The sequence below is a fragment of the Anopheles moucheti genome, chromosome 2, assembly GCF_943734755.1.
Source record: "Anopheles moucheti chromosome 2, idAnoMoucSN_F20_07, whole genome shotgun sequence".
Classification (NCBI taxonomy): domain Eukaryota; kingdom Metazoa; phylum Arthropoda; class Insecta; order Diptera; family Culicidae; genus Anopheles; species Anopheles moucheti.
In genome coordinates, this window is record NC_069140.1 from 79,244,716 (window position 1) to 79,266,224 (window position 21,509).

Genomic DNA, 21,509 nt, shown 5'->3' on the forward strand with positions numbered 1-21,509 from the left:
GCGGAACGAATCCCATGTCTCATGGGCTGAATCGCACCACCACCCAGCACCGCCATGCTTAACCGACCTACCCCGAGTTGAGCGAATGAGTTTTCCGCGCAGGCAAAAAATTGATTTTTTTTGTGAATGCAAAAAACGGAAAGCAACAAGAAAAAAAAACACGTCAGCCAACACTAAACTCTGCCGGTGGAAAACTCTGGCCCAGATAAAACTGGAACCTGAATTGAAACTGATGCTGAACGCGGGGCGGGCCAGCAAACAAAAAAACGCACCTTCGGCACACACTCACGCAGCAGAATAAAAAAAGAATACCCGTACTCCGTTTGGTCCAATATATGATAAATGGAAGCAGGAAAGTGATACAAAATGGACTTGGATTCATTTCTCGTTTGTCGATCTTGGTTGGAGTTCATGCGTTTTTTTTTTTTTTTTCGTTCGTTCCTCCCGGTGTTTGGTGGAGCTTTTCTTTGGACGGAGCTTGTGCTTTGCCCTTCCTCTTCCACTTTACTTTACTGCGCTTGCAGCCATCGAGGAAAAAAGAGACTAAAAAGAACTTTTCCATTCCTCCCTGCTGCTACATCGTTTTGCATACGCAGCAACAGAAAACGCAAGTCCCCCGCACGAAACTTGAATCGGAAAAGTGTTCTCGCCTGGCCAAGAGCATTTTTGATCTTCACTTGGCGGCTGCCATTTTATTGCTTGAATCCTTCTTATTTTTTTTCCGACAGTTTGATACCATGCGCTTTCTTTTTTATCCGCATTTGTCCCATTTTGATTCGTCCGGAATGGAAACCGACTCGCCTCGTAGCAGCACGCAATATGCTCACGGGCCGTACGGGCGGTGGGAAAGTTTTGCATAAATGAAACAAATCGAACGGGCGCGCTGGTGCAGAAAACTGTCATCAATATTGTTGGATGATCCAATATTTATAGATTTATCACAATGCAAATGGTCAATACGCTGCGTGAAATGTGACGTCCCCGTGGGAGGGGGAGGGGTTTGGAAAACAAAACGACACACAAATACACTTGCGATGAGGAAAACCGCTCGCAAGTGGGATTCGATCTGACCGAACCGGACCGGGGATAGATCAACCTTACGATCGATCCTCCTAATCTAATACGAATAAATATAAAATATTAAGTAGATTTTCTTTTTATACAGTAATAAACATTATATTTATATACATCCCAGAGAAAATACAACAAGAAAATTATTATACTGTTGTTGAACATCGATCTTGAACGATTATTATCAAAGTTTGCTTAAAATTCGCCATAAAACGATGAATGTTGAAAATACGGCATTGCCGTCATAATAAGAATTAAATTATTAAATTGTTAAATTTAATTATAATTATTTAAATTATTATTTATCATTAAAAACGATAAATTAACATTTTTTTATAAAAACGTGTTTTGTTTACAATTGAAATTTCTAAGAGCAAACCCTTGATAGAGTCGGAGTTTACAGCTAATAATGCCATTGAAATCATCTAATCCAAAACTCGAATTATTTGCATACGAATTCTTATTTTCCTTTCTAATCCTTGATACTCGTCAGGAATAATCCTCCAAATCTGGACTCTTGTGATGGACTTCAATCACGTATTCTACGTCGCAGCAAATCTAGTTCCTGAAGGATCCTTATCCGGTCTTTTGCTTTCCGAACTTGGGATCCAGACGATCCTAAATTTAAGATTGAATCTCGATTGATCTGGTGAAAGATCGATCTTCCAATTTTCGATTCGTACCGTGAACACTAAAATACCGTACAGATGCTAAAGGAAAAAGAAAAGAAGCGACTTCGAGTGGTGAAGATCGTTCAAAATATTGAAATCCCCTTCAAAGCTACGATCCACCATCAGGCGCTGAGACTTATAGTGGCAGTGATTTGTTTACAGCAGCAAAAAAGAGTTAGAAAAAGGCAACGATGATATAAATAACTAAAATATGTAAAACTCTTTTTCGCCATTGCTATTCCCATTTAATTATATGTGTCCCATTTTTCATCCCTAGCGGTCTAGAAGGAGGGGGGGGGGGGGGAGGTTGGGGTCTGTATTTGCATATTTGCAGCCTGCTTCAATGAAAACGTCTGAAGCGACGAGAAAAATAAATACAAAATACATTCATAAAAAAACGCTTAACCATCTTATCACATCTTCACCACTTGCCACTCGAGCCCAATCGAGCGTCCTCCACGCAAGCGTTTCGATAATGAATGAATGATGTCCGATCTCTGCCCGGCGTTGCGTCTCGCCAGCACATTAATTTATGCCCCACAACCGGTATAATTTTTGTGTGGAAGATGGTAGTTTTCGACTGTTACGAAAAAAAACACGGCTGGGATCACTGGTTTCGGTGATTCAAAATTTCAGGTTCGCAAACCCCCCCGAACCACTGTGTCTGTGTGTTTTGCTGTTGTTTATTCTTTCCCATTTTGCTCGCGACCGTGGGATTTATAATCAATGCAGTCAATTAATTTCATTCATGCCTCCCTGAACGATCCGTCACTCACACGGAGCAGGAGTTTTGTTCGTGTGGTTGTGTTTTAAGGTAGAAAAGCCAAAAAAAAGACCTCGAAAAGACGAAACAAAAGAGTGCCTCATTAATGTTTACTCGAACAGTCCCCGTACGAGCGCCAGCAGGCATCCCATTCATGCTGCATTACAGCCGTCGCTATCCTTGACCAAACAAAAAACCGGTTCTTTACGGATTCATTCATGAAGCAAAGCAAGCAAAACATGCCTACCGAAAACGCAAACTACCCGCCCGGCCTCGCTGCCTCGAAACCGTTCCCTTCACAGCTTCCCTTCCCGAAGCGAGGTGAAAGGATGGCGATTGTTGCAAAACTGACAGATGGGACACGGGGATCGCACTCTTGGCAAATTCGCAAAACCGTACCCCGTCGGCAGAACCAACCGAAATTAATTCCTCAATGAAATCAAACCCCCACCCCATCCGGTGTCCGCTTTTTAAGCCCCCGGCCACGGTCCATATCCTTTTGTAACCTTTAGCTCCACCACGCAACGCAACGCAACGCGGCGTTGCTTCACATTGTAACTGAGCCCCGGCATTGCATTGCATTGTACATCCGCCACCCGATGGCACCGGTGCGCCACCGACACAGGATGTTACTATTGACTTTCTTGTTTAACGCTTCATTTGCTTATCTTTGCGATACGGTGCGGATAAGTTCCGCGAGTAAGCGATACGCGTGTCAAACGGGCACGCCGATGGTGCGCTACGCCGTACGCCGGAAATTCGATACTAATTCCATTCCCCGTGCCCGGTAATGTCGGTAATCAAATTTACCCACACGGTGCACCGGTCACGACACAGGCCCGCAGCACGGCAGCTCGGTTTGCCATGGCTGACCCCGCTGAAAAAGGATGGTCCGCTACGGGTCCGTCGATGGCATGCATACATGCATGAGCTGCTTCTGGTGAATCAAATCAAAGTGTGCCATTGCACAACGGGATTAGGAATGGAAATTGAGCATTCGGGCCGGGTTCGGGCTCATTGGCTGATCGATTTCAATTAGCCTTTGGTGCAGCGGAATTCAATTTGTACAGCGTGCCTTGGTGCTCTGGTGCTGGAGTGCGCGAATGCGCGAGTTTCTAATGGGATGCACCCTGTCAGACAGGGTGTTTCTTTTTTAAGCATAATTACTACAGTTTAACGATCTTTATTAGCAAATTTCGAAACTTTTGCTATACTACAGCTCCCCCTAATTTATGCTGGCTGACATAAAGGGTCGTCGTTTTGCTAAATGTGTGTTACCGAGACTAAATGTTAATTAAGAGATATGATACTAAAGAAGGTCGAAGCCAATTTATAAACAGTCTCGATGTACAAAAATGCAATTGTTAAGACTTTTGACAGCTCGGTAAATTCATAACGCACCGTTCAAGCAAAAAGGATAAAGAGCTTTTCTTTGCTTTTCCTTTATTTTCTCTAAAAATATCAACCAAAAATTAGAGTGCGATACAATTAATTAATATCGACTCTTTAATGTTCAAGTCTAAACGAATGTTTTCTTGGAAGTTCGTTGCAAGTCCATTTTGAAGAACACTCTTTGTAATACAATTTGGACTTCAATTTGGAAATTTAGCTCCAACACCTTTCTATAGACATTAAAAACCTCACAAGACACAGATAAAAAGGTAATAATTATTTACACCTTATGTTGCGTCACGCAACAGGCTCTTTTCTTGAATCTTGAAATGAAAAGTCTTTATTCCACACAAGTTGTTTTAACACTTTATATTTTACGGAGCTAAAAAATTACATGTGTTTCACAGTAGCGAAAAAGAGGCTCGAATAAACATCGCTCGAACGCTGCTTCGGGCTCCTTCGGGATCCTACGACACGACGGTAGCGCCCTCTCTTGGCAAACACCGCAATCTCGATCGGATTAGTTTACTCATCTTGGTCTGACTGTTTACATTTGCTATCACCTTACTTAAAGTCCGTACCCTATTGAATTTTTGAAAAATTCTGATTTTTAATTTATTTATTTGATTTATTTGATTTGATATGAGACATTTAAGGCGTTATTCCATATTTCATACTTTCATTATTTGGAAAACTATGCAGTCTGAAAAAACAATTTTTAAGTGAAAAAGTATGTTAAAACTTAGTGTAACATTAAAATAGTTTCCAATTTATAAGAGACCTCGAGTTAATATTCTGTGGATACAAACAATCAAAAAACTGTTTATCTTCCTGAAAATATAGTCTATTACCTTAACGAACAGATATAGTCTTTGAATAACTTTCAACGTCTGATGTTGTCATCAAAAACTTGATTCAAAAAAGTTTCTTACATGCTCTGCAACTCAATGTGTGCTATTGCTGAGGCACAGCAACATCCGGAAGCATTCAATAGAGCTTAATTTGACTCAAATCTAATTGAGTAACTATAAATGACAACGATTGCTAGTTGGAATCGCACCCAATATTTCGTAGAATTGCGCCAAACCTTCCAAATAATCGTGAATATTTCGGGCCGAAATGACTTACATGCCGTGCGAGAAAGTATTCATTAGCGCAAGGCTAATCGCCCGATTGCAATAAAATTAGGCTATCGATGGAGCGAACGCGACGGTTCCACGATTTCGCTATTATCAGCCAGGGATCGGTGCTGGTTCGGCATTATTACTATTCCCGGGAAAAATAATCCGTTTGATCCGTTTCCCGTTCGTTTTGGAGTGGTTCAAAACTGATAGTTAGCAACTTAGCAACGTCTCCCACTAAGGAGGGGGGTGGAATACGGCACCAATCAGCGCAAAGTTGGGAGGTGACTAACGAACCGGATCGAGTGAAAATTCCTCCCATAGCAGCCGCTGAAGCCGGATCTGGTTCCGGAAATCCGCAAAAACAACCCCGGGAAAACTCCTCCCGGGAAGGGGGGCAAAGAGAGGAACGGAGCGCGATCTCGCTTCCAAAAACCCGGGGTTGTATCCGGTGGGCCAAGCATACAACGGTGTCCGTGCCGTACCGAAACCCCATACATACACGAGTTGACATGAAATATTCATGAATTAAAATTTTTCCAATTTCAGTTTCGGACGGTACCGGGGCGAGGAGTACCGGGCTTTGGGCGGTCAGCGGATGGTGTGCAGATTTCTCGGAACTATTTGTGCTCGGAGAGGTCGAAAATTTATCTCCTGTCCGCAGCAGGTTCGAGGGACGGGACGACGCACATATAGATCGGTATCGGGCAAAACGACCCCGAACGGTGTATCGGTCGCACCGGATCGGCCGTACAGACACAGAGCGTTGCACATTTTTAATTTAGATTGTAATCAATACATCCACACAGCCCAGTCCCATACAAATGAGGCACGGTCCGGTCCCGTAAACCGAAAACCGTCGCTCAATCACCTTTCCCCCAGGGGGAAAAGGAAAACGGCGGTGGTTGTGGAAAACTGTTTTTCCTTCCGTTTTTTTTTCTCCCTTCCACTTCATGCCCCTTATTAGTGGAAGTTCGCTCTGCGGATAACAGCCGCCCCGGGCGCCCGTACGCCGGCTTATCGGTATGATGCGTTTACCAGCAAAAAACGGAGGGGGGACGACGAAAAAAAAAGGCAGGATTAACACAAACCACGCGCGCACACAAATAGAGGAAAAATAGTTTTCCCATAACTAACCGAAGGATGTGACGCGCATAGGAAAATCGGCCACCGCGGTGCCGAAAGTTTAAAACCCGGCACACGCACTCGACACATGGCCCACGGATGCAAATGTTGGCAGATATATTTTTGCACCGCACGCATCAATGCGTAACGCGTGTGCGGCCGAAAATCTATGCACGGTGGCACTGGTTCGGCAGTCGGCAGTTCGGCATATGCAAAACACGTCTACATGGCGCGCACTGGAGAGGATTCGGGGGGATGGAACACGGGCAATGTTCGATACCGCGTGTGGAGTGAAAGCAGAACGCATACTGATCATACCGATGCCGGGTGATGAGTATTCCCGAGTATCGAAGCGGGATCTATTCTGCGTTATTTTGTTGCTTTATTTCTCTTCTTTAATATTGGCATTTTATTTCCATTTTTTTTTTGGGCGCCACTTCAACTTGCTCTTCTCTATGCGGCTCTGGGTGTGTTGAGTTTAGCCCGAAATTCGATTGAATAAGGATGCATTTCTGGTCCACTGAGCATCCTGAAATGATCACTCCCGCAAGCTGCGAGTACGATTTACCACTCCGGCATCCGCCAACCATTTTCCGAGGCCTTCCGATTCCGGCCGGATAGTTCCGGAAAGTGGAAGTGGAGTGGTGTACTCACTGTTTCGAAAATTGCAATGCACCGGGGTTTACTGGACCGCGCTGCAAATCTCCACACAGACGCACCGAACCCGTTATCGCTTGTTAGGCAATAGTTTTAATTATTTAACTGTAGCCGACGCGTTTGAGAGTGCTGTGTTATTTAATCGACAGACTTGTCGGAGGTGTCGGACGAATGGAGGATCGTCTAACCAGTGCGTATTGTAACGATAGAAGGGAAAAGCAATAGCTTACTGATACGCTTAACAAAAAAGCATTGCATTAAAACACATTTGGGAAACATTCATGAAGCATTTAGATTATACTTATAACGCGAGTGATTTTCGTATAATTTCTTTCCTTTCTGCGCTGGGTATATTTACCGAGCCGTTGGTGGAGTTTTCGTTGAAAGAGACAGCGAAAAGCAGTTTTGCCCTGTATTTATTGTTCGGGAACTATTTGTAAGGACTACAACTTTACTTTAGAACTAATTCGCTATCGATCGAAGATGCGTTACGTTGCGGCATCATTAGGCTCGCGCTGAACACGAAAAAAAAAACGAGAATGACAGTTTAACAAAATGGAAGTGAAAGAGAAAAGATTACCCATCTTCTTGTACAGCCACCAACCGCTCGCATTTGGGGCATCCTAATTTGATTCGACCTTGGAACCTTGCGCAGGATGTGCGTGTGTGTGTTCGCACTAATTCGCTCCTCCGACTGTCACTTGTCGGAGGTTTAAAAAATGTAAACAGATGAAGCGTATTGTAAATAAGGTTCCGACATGTATAGTTTCACTAGCGATATTTTTTTCATTAAATTCACCCCAAACGTTCAAGTTGTCGTACTGCTAACTAATAATAACTGTTAAAGAATGCAATTCGTGAAGGTCTTTAGGAAGTCACCTAGCATCGAGATCTCAGGGAAATGTTCATAAATCGCGAATACGCTGCTCAAAGTCTTGCACTAAACGCAGCACCATGGAAGATATTAAATTGAAAAATTGCAGGATTTTACATCAAAATTCCCTGAACTTGAGCTACACCAGAATTCTGCTCCGATAAGATCCACGTCTAAACAACCTTCGAGAGAATTCGACATCTCCATAGATGTCAGCGGGTGCGGGTTCGAAGAACCTTGAGCAGAACAGTGGCAAGCATTAAAAACGCCCGATAAAACACAGTTGTGCTCGCACAGCTCACCCATATAAGCACCATGAATAAATTATTGCAACTGCGAGAAATGTAATTTCGCTCGTCAAAACTTCACCAGAATGCACCTGTAGCATGTTTTTTTTTGCTCTCTCTCTCCCTCTTCGAAGGTAGAACACCTGAAAAACAAAACTACCATACCATCATGGCATCAAAAATCTTATCAAAAATATAAAATCACCCTCACACCAAATCACGGCATCCCATCGCCGATCGCACGTGATATTCCACTTTAATCATATTAAAATTTGAAGTGCCAACAAAACCCCGTACCACGTACCGGGCGCCTCCATGTAGGGGCGTTTTGTTTGTTTGAAAATTCGATCCCCACACGTACAGGGTCGCACACGGGCACATGGCGAGAAAACCATATTGTTCTCGCATACCCGAGCCTGTCACATACGGTTTGTGACGAACGAACCGTGGAGGTGGAAAGGACCGCTGATCGAATCACAATTTCACCTAATTTCAATCTGCCACCACGTCACGTCAGTGTGCGTTCGTGCGTGAATCCTCCCGATGCGAGTACCGCAAACAAACAAACAACATCAACACCCGCCACAGTAGCTGTTTGATGGCGCGTACTGGGCTGGCTGAAGAAAGAAACAGAAACAAAAAAGGCAAGAGACCATTTGCCGTTTTCCTCACATACTGACTCCTACTTACGTGCCTTTATTTTTCCTTCTTCGCGCGCACTCCGTACGCGAGTGATGCGGGAAGGGATTTTGCTGTCATTTTGCGTGGCAAACGAAACATGCTTGCTCGTGCCGCTCGTGCGTTAGACAGCTTGTGCAAAAATATAGCGAAAAGCAGCTGCCAAAATCGGTATGTTACAGAAAATTTACACTCCATGGCAGACCGTATCAGACACGCACCCACACACGCACATCCTGCGCAAGATTCCAAGGTCGAATCAAATTAGGATGCCCCAAAAGCGAGCGGTTGATGGCTGTACAAAAAGATGGGTAATCTTTTCTCTTTCACTTCCATTTTGTTAAACTGTCATTCTCGTTCTTTTTTTTGTACTCAACGCGAGCCTAATGATGCCGCAACGTAACGCATCTTCGATCGATAGCTTGAAGGAAGTATTTTATTTTAAAGTATTTTTCAGCTAGTTTTTAAGCTCACAAGCTTAGTACGGACAAATATTTAGTTTTTAGTGTTTTGTAGAATAGTTTTATTTCCAGATTTTAAGTTAAGTAAAGAAACTGTTAAGCAGCAGGAATGAATATTCAGGTAAATAAAAGTTAGAGAACGCCAGCAATGACAGGTTTAGACTAATTGAGGTTGTTGTGAAGATAACGAAGCAGAGAAGAAGCTAAACAGCAGCTTTGAGCATTTAAGTTTTAATTAAGAGATACAAAATTTTCTTATGAATTCTAAACCTTATTTTAATTAACATTAAACTCTCATAGAATGCAAAATTGTCAACTAAAACATAGTGAATTTAGCTGCTTTCTGTACAAATAGTGCAGAAAAAGAAGCGCTCGATATTTTTTAATTGAAGATGACAAAAAATTAAGCAAAATATAATAAAGGTTCTACTACGCATAAATTATTCCTCAAACCACATCATTTATCATCTCTCAAGTACAAGCCACCGTGTTTTACAAGCAACATTAACTGAACTGTTTGGACGGAAAGTTCGTAAATTGAGTCAAACGCTCAGATTTGTGTTAAACAAAAAGTCAAAATTCTGTTCTTCAAAATTCAAAAATTCTGTTTCGTTACTGTTATTCCAACCTATTTATTAAATGTTACTGTTATTCATCCACCTACTTTACTAGAACTCTTCTAGCAGTTCTCAAAGAATAAGGAAATTAACAAATTATAATAAATGCTAGCAAACAATTACAATCTCTAATAACTTTGAAGATTTTTTATTTTTTTCACTGTTTCTACATTGCGTTACATAACTGTAAGACTGCTATTTATTTAAAATAACAATTTAAGTTTTTATATGAAAATCAAACAAAGAATGAATAATAATAACTTATTTATTGATACCAAATAAATCAATGCTCGATGAAGGAGTAAGGTTCTTCGTACCTTTTGAATAATATTGAGACCACTTGCACTTTATTTTCATAAACAGTACTTACTATTACATTATTAAAACTTTTAATGCAACTTGACTAATCTGGAGATAATTTTGAATATGTAACTAAAAACTCTCTATTATTTCCTAACCAAGCAATATTACACCGAAAAGGGTGTATTTCCAAGCACAGTTATGATACGAACAGTTTATAAATGTGCAAAAGTTTATGAAAAAAACCCTCCTACCAAACGATTTTATGATTCACTGCCACAAGCGAATTGTTTTAGCTCTATTACACCCCATGGCACAGCAACGAAGAAAAAAAATGTGCATACCTTGAAGCGTGTCAAACATTTCTCCGGCACCACAAGCAGGGACAAATTATGCTCAAATAACTTATGTTGTTTCGAGTGAAATATTCACCCTCGGAAAGTTACAACCCAGCACCGTGCGGCCCCGTGTCGGTAACGGGCAATATTAGAAAACAAAACAAACAACAGAAAAAAAAACCTTCAAACCAATGTGCTACGATTCTGCCAACAATGTACCTGTTTTCTTATCAAAACTTCTAAATATTTCTTTTGGGCTTGTTTTTTTTTTTTTTTGTTTTGGTACTTCGAGAACGATCCCGGTGAAATCGAACAAAAACCGACCCGTGCGCGGGAGAGACAAGATAAACACACGAAACTTCCCCGCTTACACGGTACGGCGCGTTGCCGAGCTAAAGAAATTTATCAAAATATCCTTCGCCACCGTTACGCGATACTCGAATATCATTCGCACTGGGATTGTATTTCAATTTGCGCCACCGTGGTGCCCTGGTAGACTATTGTGCCCTGTTAGGAGGAGCCTGTTTGGCCTGCATGTGAAACACACAACACAAGCAGCAAGAGTGGAGCAAAAAAGCCCCCAAAACACCCACAGCCCTGTCAGGATCGGTCGGCTTTTCCTAAGCTCTAATCCCCGCGCGGTGATTTCTTCCGCCGTCTCGAACCCCTCTCCACCTAAAAGTTATGCTGGATGGTGGTACAGGACCAAAGCGAGAAACCTTAAAGCGAGTGTAAAGGTACGGTTAAAATCGTTTGAATATTTAAAAAGCATTACAACTTTTTCTTCCCCAAAAACACGCTCACTCGATTCGATCGTTTGAAGTGTTTTTTTCCTTGTTCTTTCTCCCTTTCCCTCTCTCTCTCTTTCTCTCTTTTGGTTTCTCTATTTCAACGAGATCGTAGTTCGTACGGACTGGCTGGAAACGGTATTGTTGTTCACGATTTTCACAAACATCACCCACCTCCAAAAACACCTGCCAGCAGAGCAGCGAAACAAACGAAGACATAAAAAGAACATTCGACAGATAAAACGTGAAAATGGAGTAAGGCTTTCGTCCTCCCGCTCCAGCCAAGGCTTAAGGGGGCTGCACCGGTGTAAAACTGCACAGCACAAAGCAAGCCTTGTTTCTAGGCCTACTTTTACACTTCTTCTGTACAACAGGCCCTGCTCAATCGGATCCACAAGGGCTCATCCTGCGCCCTTATTGCTTGGGCGTGTGTAAAGCTACCGCACAGCTTAGAAATTGCTCTACACGTGATTACCATAATATTAGCAACAACAAAAAAAAGTTCGTTTTCCACGCGCCTCGACTTACGGCGCGTACATTGGAAAATTGTTACCGACACGCCGGAAAAGCCATCATCAAACAAGCGCGAGCTTTCTTGGTTTTTTTTCCATTTTTCGCCTCCTCGTTGTTTGTTTCCCGCTAGCATGTACCCAACACGTCGACATTTACCGTTCTTACCCCTCCCCCATCCCCCGAGCCAAGGAAAACAGGCATGACCAAGCTATAATGCGTTCTGAAGTGTTATTAAAGTCGAATTAAAACATCTCACCTGTAGCAGCGTTACGTACCGCAGGAGAATGATTTGATTTCGTTTCTTCTTTTTTCACCTTCCCCCACCTCCCACGATTTGTTCCTCAAAAGTTAAACTTTCCCGAGGCCAAGCCAGTGAATAAAAGCACTCGCCCGCCATGATATGCCTTTTCCCTGCGCCATTCCTTCAAAAGGAAAACAGGACAGCGGGGAAGCAAAAAGGCACACCGCTGCAAAATGAAGTGATGAGTGGATCACACCGAAATCGGGAAAAATGCTCGCGCGGAAAAACTTTTGCGTCCAGCCTAACACCATTATCGGGATAATTTATTCATAAATGGGCAGCGTTTTGTGCACTGGTTTTTCGCGTCTCCCGGATACGGGGGATACGGGTTTGATTAAAGCATACCGGCACCATCCCCATCCAATCACACGCACACTGTTTATTTCTCATTTGTACACAATTAATCACTTACGGCGAAAGAAGTGAGTGCTGTGCAAGGAACGTCATGATTATTTATAAAGCTCCACTCTCTGTCTAAAGCTCTGTAAAGCACATTGCATTCGTTGGTCATAATTTTAAATTCTGCTTGCATCAAATATTTAGTATTAAATATTTGCTCACATTGTTTGGAGAATTTTTCAAACAAAATCGAGCTTTATGTTTTATTTGTTTTTTTTTTTGTTTTAAATGTTTTAAATTTGTTTTAAATGAACAAAATAAGGTAACACTATATCTATAGTGCTCTTCAAAATAATAGCACTACTTTAATTTTGGAGAATTTTTTGGAGAAGTGCTAATATGAGAATGTAGACCAGCTTTCATGTGATGAATTTTAGTTTGTTTAATGAGTTTTTATTTCGCATCAATTCAAAATTTAGGGAAATACCAGACTAAATTAGTTTATTTATTTATGTCAACTAGAAGTCTTCGAAAAAACCATCGAACATTAAATCACTTAATGTTACAATATAAGGTTTTATCCGTCATATTTATTCAAAAGATCTCGATCTTCGAGCACGATAACTTCGACGTAGTAAACTTAAGAAGGAAATTTGCAATTGCATATTATATTAACATGTTAATTGCTTGGTACGTATGGATCACATCAAATCATTCCACAAGAGACTCTCAAATGTTTTGTGGCAGCACGAATCTCTGAATACTCTGAAGCTCTGATAAATTAGGAGAAAATCAGCATGCCTCTCCGCAAACACCCAATGTAAACATGTCAAAACTGCTCGATAGGGTAAACTAAGGGCAGCTAAATTTCCCTTAATTTACCCTTAAATTACCTGGTAAATTAGTTGTAGTTTAAGAGTAATTTTACGAAATTTGGCTCACTAAAATAATTGTACCAAATTTAGGGGTCTTTCTACAGCTTTTTGCGTTCTATTCCAAGATATTTTTCTTCCTAGAAAATTTCTGGATTCCGGAAGTAATTCTAATCATTTCCTTGATCTTTCTGCTACTATGGAGTTATAAAATATTGTTTAATCGATGTACTAAAAATCATCAAAATATTAATGCCATCAATTCAAGCTCCTGTACATCCTCTCATTTCAATAGACTTTACCAAAATAATCTTGCAAATTAAAAAATAAAAAAAAATCTAAAATACTCCTATTGTTTTGTTAAGTACTATATCACCCACTAGTGTGGGAAGCGTGTAAGCGAAACCAACACAAAAGCCACCTAATTGTTGGAAAGCACGCAAAATCGGACGCCCCGCTCTAATTGAATAGCAGCTTGCCCATAATTATGGGGTTGACCCCAACTGTTCACCCCTTGTAGGCGACCGCTCGTAGTGTTTATGCGCGTGAAATAAAAATACCGAATACCCCCCAGTGTGGATTGACACCAGCGCAATCCGCAATCCATTTGTGAAACACCTTATGCGGACACCCACGGCAGGAGAGACACACAAATAAAAAAACGGAATCATTTGTTTTAATAGAAATTTACATAAAATAATTGGTTATTGAAATTTATGAGATTCCTTCCTCCGTCCCCTAAAAACCCCCCGGGTTGCACCAGACAAAGCAGCTCCCTCCCCTCCTAACAGTCGTTAAAATAATGTTAAAAATGCAAAACCAAATAAAAACACCAAGTGGACAACAACAGCAAAAAGTGTGTCCAATAATCAGCAAACCTTGCCACTGTTGCACACAATTAGAACAAACACACATACTGATGGTGTTAACAAAAAAACAAAACAAAAGCAAAGGGAAAGTCTGGCCGCATATTAAAAGAGAGAAAAACACGCATAAATACAACCGCTCCCACTGCCACGTTTGCAAACGCGGCCAAATGGAGACGCATCGCACCGGGGAAGCTTTTGTGGAGGATTAAGTCGATCAGTCGACTCCGATGGATGGGATGAGGGGAGGGTTTTTCCGAAGGGGCCTGGACCGGGTGGTGAGATTGATGAAAAAGTAATTGAAAACCATTTGGAATGAAATTTAGCATGAAATTGATCTTACGGTGCGGAATTTCGAAAAACGATTTAATCCTGTTTCCGTTTCTTTTTCCTCTTCCCTTGTTTTGTTAATGGCAAAGCGGCCATTCATGTGGTGTGTGAATTTAAAAAGCAACAAATGTATTTTTATTAATGCAACTTTCTTTTTCTTTTTATAAAAATAGGATAATATGTAATTTTATTTCTTATTGTTTCGGTTTTTTTTTGTCCCTAATATTCATCCTCCATTTTTACATTTTTGATGAAAAACTTAGAAACAGAAATAGTTGGCCACACCGGCATTAGCTGCCGCAGAAGTTTCACACTTTCCTCCGCTCTATGGCGTGTTGGTTCGATTTGCTACACGAAAAACTATTCCTGAACCTTGTCAAACGGAAGTTTAACCTCCGCTAAGTTTCGCATCCGAAGGAAGCGGCTTCATGTAGGGCCCCATCCCCATCCCCCCCAAGAAGTACCATGTCGTACATAATTCGGACGGAAGAATGGATCATCAACCGCCTCCGAGAAACAGCCCCCGCTTTTACACCGGATGGTTGATAGCTCGGAGATGTGTTGCCAGCTTTTTTTTGGGGGGAAACAATACCAGATACCTGCTCGACACGCCATCATACATAACTTAGATCATGTATTTTTCATATTTCAAATAGATTTCACCCGGATCACCGGATCACACACACACACATGGGAAGGAGCACACCGGAGAAAAGTACGGATGGTACAGAAAAGTTTTATCCACTATTCCTTCCTATCATGCCGCTGGATGATGCATAATTTCAGTGCCCGGAAGAACGCGAAGGAAGAAAACCCTTCTGTGCGGCGACGACACCGGAATGCTAAAACTGTTACCACATTCGGGACGGTTCAGCCGGAGCGTTTCGCAAGGTAACGTACCATTATTGTGGCCCCTTTTGTGCAAAGGTGCTTCCCGTGGCTGCTAGCGTATGCCCAAGTGGGTGGGTGGGAGGGTTGAAAAATATGCTCTACAAGAAGCGCCTGTCAAGCGGCGATACTTTCCGTACTTCTTTCCGGGGGCCGATCGGGCCAACTTGTGGCAAATATGTAGTGCATCCACTGGGGAGTACTCAGCCGAGCAGTTTCCTATCGTCGCAAAGTACACACACAGCTACCTGATGCTCGCACAACGCCGTCACGTACTTCACTCGTAAGATAAATTACGAAACGGCCATGGACGAGCGCCACCCGTGCGGGGACGAACAGGATAAAGTTTACTTGTTATTAAATAATTTCAAGGAATTTTCATTGAAAGCAGGCATCCGCAACAGTAGCTCGGGGTTTACGGCTTCTTTCCACCGTGTCGGATGCTGAAAGTTACCACTTGAAGCTACAAAAACCGGACCGGGTGCAATGAAGTGCAACCCCGGGCCCAAGACGCTGTACACGGTGCACCGAATCCACCGAACAGTAGTGCAACATGGGGAAGTGTTTTATGTGTCTGGCTGGTTATATGCCACAGACCCCTAGAAGCGAAACAATAGACCAATAAGTTTACAACTCCTTCGTGCCCGGGTTCGGGATGACACCGGTGTGCACGTGCGTGGGGTGCAACTATTTCATCGCTTCGGCCCCCCAAACAGTTGGACGGATTCCGCTGCAATACGACCACATCCAGCTGGGGGTTTTTGTGTGCAAATGCGGAATGTTGGCCAGTTTTAACGTTGCATATTAAAGTGCATTCAAGCAGTGGGAGGATTATGGTGAAGGTGATGGTGAGCTTTATTAATTTCTGAAGGGGCTTGAAGGCTGTAATATTTTACATCATTAGAAAACGGGAGAAACGGTTCGCTGGATGAAAACGAAGACGTATTAATGCTTTAAAGCAATGACACAATAAAATGCTTTAAACAACTGATTCAGGACATGATCGTTGTAATAGTACACTGCTGAGGTTACACCAGCTTTAATTTCTTTAAATTCAATTAAATAAATAACTGATCAGGCATTGGACTCTGGAGCACACATAGAAGACTCCATGGGATAGAATAACCAGAGGACATCAATACAACGTAATTAACTCCGTTGAAACTCTAGCCAAGTCCAGATCTCCTTAGGAATTATAAAATTCCAAAAAGACTCTATGTTCCAAGAAACTATGTTGGTCTGTATCTTCTAAAACATGATGATTGACAAGCGATACATTCTTTATTCACTTGATCATCCAACACATTCTAATGTCATAATCACACTTGGTTCATGATTCTCCAGTGTTTGATATCTTGAACTTGTGATTAATTAACAGAAGGGCTGATAATTGTTTGGCCTATGACAGTCAAACACTTTTTTTTGCATAATTATTTTTCTTTATTCAACATACATCCCTTCAAGGGTGTTTCACCAATTAAAACGGTCTTTCAATTTTCCGATACTATGTTTGAAGTAGTCCATGTGCTCCATGCCTCAAAAAAGGCCTTTGTTTCAGCGATCACCTCTTCATTTGACGAAAATTTATTCTCAGAGTACATCCTTTTGAGGTCTGACAAATGGAACTAGTCATTGGGAGCCAGATCTGGGGAATTCGGTGAGTGGCGAAGCAATTCGTAGCCTACTTCATGAATTCTTGCCATTGTTTTCACTAATTTATGAAAATTTGGTGCGTTGTCTTGATGAAACAAAACTTGTTTTTTCTTCAAATGTGGCCGTTTTTTGGCAATTTCGTCCTTCAAACGCTCTAATAACTTTATATAATAGTTGCTGTTAATGGTCTTGTTTATTATTCTTAGCAAATCCCAAAAAATTAACACCATAACCTTGCCAGCTGATTGTTGCGTTTACCCCCACTTTGGAGCAAGTTCTTCGCGTCCAGTCCACTCGAATGACTGTCTATTGGACTTTGGAGTAAAGTGGAGAAGCCAACACTCATCCACAGTAACATACTGACGCAAAAACTCGGATTTATTTCGCTTAAACAGCTCCAAACTCTGCTCCGAATCATCAACTTGTTGTTGTTTGTGTTCAAATGGGAGCTCACGCGGCAGCCATTTTGCACAGAGCTTTGTCTGTATTTCCAAATACTCGTGAACGATATGTCCAACACGTTCCTTAGACATCTTTAGGGTGTCAGCTATCTCGATCAACTTCACATTACGGTTGCTTTTAATAAATTTGAGGATTTTTTTAATGTTTTCTTCTGTAACCACCTCTTTTGGGCTTCCACTGTGTTCACCATCTTCAGTGCTCATTTTTAAATTTAGCATACCAATGTTTCATGGTTGATTTTGGTAGACCAGTGTCCAAAGACTCTTCATCAAACCAATTTTTGGCTTTAGCTGAATTTTTCCCCTTCAAAAATCAATACTTTATCATCACGCGAAATTCCTTCTTTTCCATGATTACTTAAAACACAAAAGTTGCGTCACACAAAATGCTCTAGCTTTTAAAGTTATGGCCCGAGTGCTGTCAAATTTAGACAAACTTCTCTTAAAGTCGTTCCAGAGTTCACTAATCTTCACTACACAGTCTGCAATAGTGTCAATAGCTATAGGAAATTTCTTTACTCAAAATGCCTATTGTGACAGTTAAAGCTGCGTCTTAAAAATCCGTTTTTTTATCTCAATAAAAGCAATCGACTCAAAGATATAAACTCTTTCTAAATCGACCAAACTAAATTGTTTTTGGATTGAAGATTTTTGAGTTGGAAAAACAAATAAGATGTAATTGAAAAACCAGCTAACTTTCATCATATAACGTGGATTCAACTATGTACATAAAAAAGAGAATGAAAAAACTAAATATAAAACAGTTTAGCAAAACGTCAGTTCTGAGTTGAAGTGCTCAGCACGCCTGCAGTGGCCCAAGACCACTAAGCGGTTGAAGATCCTGATAACACCGGTAACTAAAGCTAACTGCAAAAATCAATTCATCTACCCCAAAACCACCAGGTTTGTGTTTAGGGAAGTTTGTGGTTCTTAACGTTCCGATATCATCACCATTCATTAGTGTTAATTGTTGCCAGTAAGTGAGCACACAGCGTACGATACAACGTCACGTGTGTGTATCAGATGTGGTAAAGTGTTTATTGAATCGTAATTTAATTCAATTTAATTTTGAATTGCGTGCTCCGGTGCTTAGGCTTGACTGTGCCTTATCGATGATTAAATTCCCATACATTAAGCAAAACAATTTTGCAGGATTAGTTGTAAAAGTATGAAAGCATACCGATTTAATTTTGCTAGAAATGCTTCGTAACGTGGAAATGGAAATGGAAAATTGTAACATTGTAACAGTATTACTTACATATTACGGTGAGTCGAGCATTGGCACGGATGGCTGAGTTGAATTTGGCCGGTCCGACTTGGCACTGGTATTCGGCATCGTCCTCGATCGATGCGTTCGATATTCGCAGATTGTAGATGCCGAGGTTCCGATCGGCCAGCACCGAGTACCGCGGGTACCCCGGTATGGTGTGGGAAAATCCTGCCGAAAAAAAAGGAACAAAAAAACAAAAGGGAAACAATGCCATAACAATGGCTTGGGTAAGCAAAATCGACAGCAAATGGAGAGAAAAACGGTGGCCACAGCAGCATAAGAACAGTGTCTTTGCCATCCTGCCCCGTATGTAGGTTAAATTCCCTTCTCTCGAAATAAATGCGGTGGAAAAGAACTGCTGCTACTTCAACCACCGTACACTGCAGCAATCACACTTACCGAGCGCAAAGCCATCCTTTGTCCACTGCACGGCACCGACTAGATTGTAGATCTCGCACCGCAGGAGTGCCTCCGTGCCTTCCAGCACCTGCAGATCCTTCGGCACGATGCGGAACTTCTGCTGAGCGTTGCACAGCAGCATCGGGATTACTGGAAAAGAAGAAACAGACAATCACAGCATATGGTTACAGTTACAATTATCTGGCAGGGATTAGATAAGGATTTTGCCACACACACACACACAATAGATGAGGGGGAGGGCGAGCATATACAAAAAGGACAAATGCACAATGCACAACCCGTCCTGACGCTACAGAACGTTAAGCTACTTCAAACATTGCTGGAAGGAATATGTAATACGTATTGGGTAGGATTAAGAGCAATTATTTAAGCACTAGCTCGAAGAGCTGGAATGCTCCAACACAATTCAGAGCAATTGATTTGGCTACATTGAAAACAAAAGGGACTATCTGAAGGGCTTGCAATATTCCGAGAATTTACATCACTCCGAGATCGGTATTGGTGGGGAGGGAAAAGTAAAATGCTCTCAACAATTGAATACTCAATTCCGATACATCAAATGTTGCAAATACATTTCCCGCTAGGAAAGTCCCAACGAGAATTCGCGTTATTTACGCACTGGGTGTCTTCCTGGGAGTTGCAAACTCCATTCAATTCCATCCTGATAGTGAGGCAGGTGGAAAAAACACAGAAAATAAAAACCGTAGATCTCCCAAAAATCCTATTGACTTCAAACACTCGCAACAGACAAACATTTGTACGAACAAACAGAACAGGTATTCGTAACGCACTACGCACCACGCAAGGTCGGTACAGAATTTTTCATTAACTCGCCCATGTTTATCACCCAACGAGAACCACATTGACCGGTGGCGTCGTGTGTCTGTGGCAGGATATTTTCGCGAATCATCATGTAAAATCCTCTGCTGCAACTGATGTGGCTGTTACTGACCGATGTTTGCTCTCTTGTAAGGGGCTCCAATCACACATATTTTTTTGTTTAACTTTCACCAAACCCGATAACGATATGAAACCTGCCTGCCTACCTTCCAAAAAACCCCGTTTGATCTCCATCTTCTACTCACCGGTACAACAACACAACACATCAACCAAATATATATGCTGCCCCCTTTTACATTCACGTCATGGCGTCATGGCACGGGGTTTGAATTTTCTCTCTCTCCCTCTCGTTCGTTTTGGGGGGAAAAAGTGGGTCTCTGGTTGTAAATTATTTTGCTCACCCAAAACGTCCCATTCGTCCCAATTCGGTTCCAACATTCAAACACTGTGTTTTATTTTTTGTTGTTTTGTTGGTTTCCCCGTGGATCCCTATGCCGGTACCGGTGCGGTTCGCTGCTCATTATCTTTTCAGTCAGTTCGCTAACGCAACCGTGCACCGGAAGTTATAATTCAGCAGCAGCAGCAGCAGCTTGACCGTCGTCACTGTGCCGTTTCCCTTCCAAACGTTACGTTACGGCCAAAGTTGCCAAAGTTGCGACCGCAGCATCGTTGTGTTGTAGCATCTTTCGAGGATCGCCAGTGGTACACGGAGGATCAACAAAGAATAAAACAAAAAACAAGCAAACCTTCAGCAAAGAGAGCAAGAGGGCTCGGAAACACATCTTCACGGATCTGCCACCGGTGAGTCGCTGGTGCGCGGACGCTGCCGGTGATATCAATTAATGAATGACGACGACGACGACGATTTCATCTTCGCATTTATGCCGGTGTCGTTCTCGTTCAACATCCGGTTTTTGTGCAAACCGCCACAAAACCGGAAACCGGTTCCACAAACCGTACCCTGTGTCAGAACGTGCTGTGCCGTGTCCGCGAGTGGTTGTTAATGGGTGTGGGGTTTAGTTTATTTTTTTTTTGTTGGTGTGCCTTTCTTGCCCTGACTAATTCCAATGTATGCGATGTGGAGAGTTTCTTAAATTCCGACTATCAATTCAGACCAGACCGGTGTTGGGTCGCAAGCCCAAAAAAAAATACCTCACAATACGCGACGCATAATTATATGTGGCAAAGTTAAAGGAAAACTCGCCAACTGCGTCACCAGAAAGTAAGAACATCCTGTTTAAATTATATAATAAATTATATACTATAATAATATATTTTATTTTTTATATATATATTTTTTAATTCCTATATGACGGCCAAGGGCCGTTTGATCTCTATAATAATATATATACTATAGTTTTTTTTTCTTAATTTCGTTAGAACGGCCTGGCCGTATCGACTTATTTTACCACATAGCCGGATAGTCAGTCGTTGGCTACGGGGGATTGGTCCTGATGGGATTTTGGTCCGGTGCGTTCGCGTGAAGACCGGCTCCGCTACCATCATGCCACCGGGCCGCCCCATATACTATGGTATATATACTATAATAATTAATATATACCAATATATACCATACTATATATTATATATATATATATATATATATATATATA

At 41.8% G+C, this 21,509-nt stretch overlaps 1 protein-coding gene across 1 annotated transcript in view; it reads right to left on the reverse strand.

Annotated features, from left to right (window-relative positions):
* The window catches only part of LOC128297559 (nephrin-like), a 77,691-nt gene that overhangs the window by 19,484 nt on the left and 36,698 nt on the right, over positions 1-21,509 (reverse strand). Inside the window, exons 2-3 of the mRNA XM_053033231.1 lie at positions 19,036-19,185; positions 18,625-18,804 (exon numbers count right to left, since the gene is read on the reverse strand). Coding sequence (XP_052889191.1) covers positions 18,625-18,804; positions 19,036-19,177 — 322 coding nt within the window. The 5' untranslated portion in view covers positions 19,178-19,185. The remainder of the gene's footprint in view (positions 1-18,624; positions 18,805-19,035; positions 19,186-21,509) is intronic.